This window comes from Cyprinodon variegatus, unplaced genomic scaffold (assembly GCF_000732505.1).
Source record: "Cyprinodon variegatus isolate N-32 unplaced genomic scaffold, C_variegatus-1.0 Scaffold392, whole genome shotgun sequence".
Lineage (NCBI taxonomy): Eukaryota > Metazoa > Chordata > Actinopteri > Cyprinodontiformes > Cyprinodontidae > Cyprinodon > Cyprinodon variegatus.
Genome location: NW_015150845.1, coordinates 71,605 through 76,628, shown reverse-complemented (window position 1 = coordinate 76,628; position 5,024 = coordinate 71,605). Strand labels below are relative to the sequence as shown.

Genomic DNA, 5,024 nt, shown 5'->3' with positions numbered 1-5,024 from the left:
AAATCGCCCAAATATCCAAGGCAGCGCGTTTCACTCTAGTGAGCTTCATGTTCCTCTGCTACTGGTTTGGCTTCCAGATAGATGAGTCTGAGTAGCGCCGTGTCACTGCGGCGCTGAGTCCCACCTGGTTTTTAGACGTAGAGTGTGAGCAGGTAGATCGCATTAGAGCGGTTTCATAGTACAGTTTGAGCTGCAGCTGCGTTCAACGATTGAAAAAAATCGTACCGTTTGTACCCAGCTTGAGAGAAATGAATCCCCTGAGAATAAAACTAAGCATAATAAAAATCAGGAATTTAGCAGCACCAGCTTCATCAACACTTAAAGAGGTAAATGAGATAGTTTGCCAATGGAGTGAGTATTTTTACTCTTAAAATGAGATAATTAGATAAGATGTATTTGAAATAAGACAATGCAATTGCTTTTACTTATTTTAAATGTAAATTGTCTCGTTCCATTGGCAAAGTATCTTTTACCTCCTCAATCCAAGAACAAATGCACTTATTTTAAGAAAAAATGACTTTTTCCAGTGAATGATCAGTTCTTCCTGATTAATAATTAGTATATCCTAATTGGTAAGGAAACTGATAAACATCCCGTTCTTTACTCATGAATCTGTTACTGTTTTGGTCTTTACTCTTCCCTGGAAGTGTTTATGCTGCTCATCTGCAGACAGCATTAAATATTCATCCCCAGCTCCTTCTTCTGTCATTCCATCCTTTTCCTTCGGCTTCCTCCTTTTCTTTATTCAATATTTTTACTCCCACTTTTTACTTAGTTTGTCCTGATGAAGGCAGTAAGTTTGAAAGAGATGTTTAAAAATGAGCAGAAGCCTTGGAGTGTAGATGATGGAGTGGTTTGACTCAACTTCTGGGCATCGACGGTGTATTTTTCCATTGTTTGGGCTTTTGTTTGGGTGTGTGTTTCTACATGATCCAATATGTGCTCTTCCTGTCTGCAGTTGAGTTTTTTCTGCCCATCTGTTATTTTCAGCCTGTGATGAACGAACGTCTCGCCAGCTGTTTGTTGCTCCGGTGTCACTTCCACTCGTCCTCTGGGTGTCAGTGTTTGTAAGCAGGAGACGTATGAAGAACCCGAGCTGGGTTCGGTGTGTGCGTGTTTGTTTGAGGCGGTATGTAAAACTATCCGAGCAGAGCGAGGGGAAATTTCAACCCGTCCATTGATTCGGCACCGGCCCGTTTCAGGGTCACTGTGATGTCAGCGTTTGTATTATTATTGCTTTTTATTGTCTGCAGCTTTTAATTCAACACAACACAATGACATCAAACCCCATCGATCCCTGCGGAGACATGATCTGCAGCGTATCTAAATAACAGGCGGATGCAGAGAAGCAACAACATGAAGATGTAAAATGATCCATCTGATGAACAAAGATGGGGAATCAGGACTGATGATGTTTGCTTATTTTTCTGCCTGCTTCACCAACATGATGATGACACAATATCACAGCAAGACTCTTATAAGTAAACTTTCCAATATATTAAGTATGTTTTAAATTAAATGCTCAGTCATAAAAAGTTAATTTTATACTTAGGAGCTAATTCACCTATTTGATTCTGGTGTGTTAAACCAATTTATAACTTGTCGTCTCCTTCAGGCAAGTGACTTTTACATTTCATTTGCCCAGAAACTATTTTTACTTGCCCAGTATAATGTTTGATAAATATAGTTCCTAATATTCATTTTTGTATATATATCAATGAAACATGTAATTCAGTAAGTTTCCAGGTTCCTGGTGTGTATCTGCATGTGTCAGATGATGAACTCTAGCCTACATTACCGTGTTAACATGCTTTTCAATCCTTCCTGCACATTCTTTTCAAACTAAACTTTGCTTTAAACTGTTGAATGATTGGAAAAATATAAATTGTAATGTTAAATATCTAAAAAAAAACTTGATAGGTTAAAAACTGACACTACTACTACTCACCAATCTAACATGTTTAGCTCTATAACATTTAAATGCACCACTCCAATGTCTAAGAGGAAAAGGTTTAATGAACATTTTTTTAAATGTTTGTTTTCATTTTTTTTTACTGATTGATGCTAAATTAATTCAATGATCTCAAACGTTTTTGTTTTAGGTAGATCGCGATGAAAATGTTTTTATTTTTATACGATTAACACTAAATTCATTTAATCACCGCAACCATATTAGTTTTAGGTATAAATAATGATGAATTGATCGTTCCTTGCTGACCGGACTTTTGCTTTAATGTGGACAAGCATCAGAAATGAAGCAGCAGAAGCTTCTTTGATGGCGTTCGGTTCGAACGTAGCATCAGACTTTCTGATGTTTTTAATTAACCTATGAAACATAATATTGAACCTAAAAATGATCTCATATCTTTATTAGGAACTTTCCGTCTCTAGTTAAGCACACACACGTCCCTTACTTTGGACAAAAGTAGGTTTGGAACAAAGAAAAAAAGTTGCATTCCACCTCAAAAAGCAGGAAGTAGAGTTTCAGAGTCTAGTTTTCAACATAGATAGGGTATACACCAATGTGTTTGCCCTGTGAAATATTCCTTTGTAAAAGCCTGCTGCTCTTCATCTGTTAACTAGACTCTCAGACTCTTTCTCACTCCTTCACTTTTCCTCCGTCAGTTTGTCCGTCCACCTGTCCATCATCCTGTCTGCTGCTTTTTCTCACCTCTGCGCTCTCTCTCTGCACCCGTCTATCTGCCTTGATGTTCCCATCCATCTATCAGGCTGTTGGTGTGTCTCCCCCCCATCCCGTCCATCTCTGCGGGTCTTTGCCGTGAGCCTCTCTGTCAGGAGGATTACAGGGCGTCAGGTTGGCCAACATGGACTGTTTTAGTGGGGAAACAAAATGTTCCTCTCAGCACAAAGCCGCTCTAATCCTGCCCCCTCTTCCCCCACGGCACTGATTACAGAAAGCTGGTTGGCAGGCATTAAGACGGACAGACAGACAGACACCACCGGAAGACAGATGTTTCTGCAGACAGACAGGGGGAAGGTTGACAGATGGACTGACTGGTTTTCTGTTTTGAAGCCAGGCTGTTCTCACTATTTAATTAGTTAATACACTGATTACTCTTTGGTTTGGGTTGACTAGTTAACTTACTCATCAGGCTGCTCTGTAGTAACCAAATCAGAAAAGTTTCAGAGGCGATTCGGTCCCTGATCCCGAGCTGTAGCCGGTGCACACAATCCTAGAACCTCACTGCCTGGTTCTAACAAGTCTAGATCTGCAAACCCAGCAAATTAAGTTTAGACCGTGGACTTCAAAATGTATTTAACCCTTTAAAGCCCGATCCAAGAATAAAACAAAACAGAAAATTTCTTTTTTTTGTTTGAAGTCCTTATTTGGCCTTTTAACAAAATATGTAAAAAGAAAAAACAGAAATACATTTTTGATATTAATAATTTATTACTATGCGATAAGTCAAGATTATTTTTTGTGTAGTCTTCTGCTGTCTGTTATCAGGTATATCTGATTGTGTACAATAGGATTTTGAGCAAAGTTTTTACCATTAAATTATGCAAAAGGTGTCAGACGCAAAACATTTCAGAATGTATGTATCAAATACGATACATTTGGCATTATAGGGTTAAGGGTTAAGGTCCTCAGACAGAGGACCGAGGCAACCTCACTACATACATTTATACCTTACAAAAATCCCAACACACACGTTCCCCCCAGGGGAACCAACCCACCCCCTGCATAAAGAACTTTCTCCCACTTAAACATGTTTTGAGTTCATCAAGGCCGTTCCCTGTTAGGGTAACATATCTTAAACTGGTCAGATGGATCTCCTAATAACAGCAGTCCTCCCTTCATGCCATGAAGGAGGCTGTGACTCATTCTCATCCCTCATGACCTTCGTTTGGAGGTCTATTTATGTCTAATCTGAACGTAATTTTAGTAGTTCTTCGTCTATTATAAAAAAGAAAAAGTTGATTGGTTAGTTGGTTGGTTTTGAAAACCACATTAAATCTGTGTGACTGAAACGTGTTGATTTCACTTGAAATAAAGCTTTATTTATTTATTTTTTAACAGTCCTGTCTGGCGATGTCGCAATAAGAATAATTGTCTTGATGCCAAAAAGAGCTTAACAGATTTTACTTTCACCAGTGGAGCAGTACGGCTATCTCCATAGTGTTCCGCTTGTTTCATGCATATAAATAGCTTTATCATAATTATGCAGGGGGTTTTACAGATTATATGGACACTGGAATGTAAATAGAACAGAAGAGGAAAAACAAAAGAGAAATAAAGCTTTAAAATGAGCGGACTTTTCCTTTAAAACTCCCTGCACTCATTGCTGCAGGTCGTGTCTCTGAAACCAGCTTCATATTTATGTCCAGAATAAGAACGTTCAGCACGGTGTGGCTCTGGGATTCACCACTGACAGGATTTTTATCTCCTCTGTCGTTACAGCTTTAACCGCCTACACATATCTCACCATCTTCGACCTGTTCAGGTGAGTTCTTCCTTTCCTTACCCAGATTATTTCAGCGTGGTTTAGTTTGGGTCTGGATCAGCGGTTAGGGATGTAGGGACGGCTTGCTGTAACTCTACCTATATGGCTGTTTAAGCCGAAGTGATGATGGTTGTTTTCTATGAAATGGTTTGTGGGGTCGTGATGAGTGACCCCTGGCTGACCCCATTGGTTGGTTCTGTGTCTATCTGCCACTCGTCGCTCACTGCCTCTCCTTATTTGCCCCTCTCTCTTCTCTCCCCTTCCAACCGTCCTTCAATCACCCGTTCTCCTCTTTCCCTGCCATCACCCTTCCTCTCCTCTCTCTTTACCTGCTCTTCCTCCTCTCACTTGCAGTTTGATCACCTGTCTCATCAGCTCCTGGGTGACCATGAAGAAGCCCAGTCAGGTCTTCTCCTTTGGGTGAGTGATCTCTTTATCTCCTGCTCTGGTTTCAGTATTCAGGCTGATTATAATCCATATCAGGTTTAAATTCATTTTCTTTATAGTTTATTTCACTAATTGGGAAAAAAAATAGTTTACCGTAAATCCTCTAATATT

General features: G+C 39.6%; 1 protein-coding gene across 1 annotated transcript in view; it reads left to right on the top strand.

Moving 5' to 3' along the window:
- The window catches only part of slc30a6 (solute carrier family 30 (zinc transporter), member 6), a 95,598-nt gene that overhangs the window by 39,832 nt on the left and 50,742 nt on the right, over positions 1-5,024 (top strand). Inside the window, exons 5-6 of the mRNA XM_015387351.1 lie at positions 4,424-4,466; positions 4,821-4,886. Of these exons, the coding sequence (XP_015242837.1) occupies positions 4,424-4,466; positions 4,821-4,886 (109 nt within the window). The remainder of the gene's footprint in view (positions 1-4,423; positions 4,467-4,820; positions 4,887-5,024) is intronic.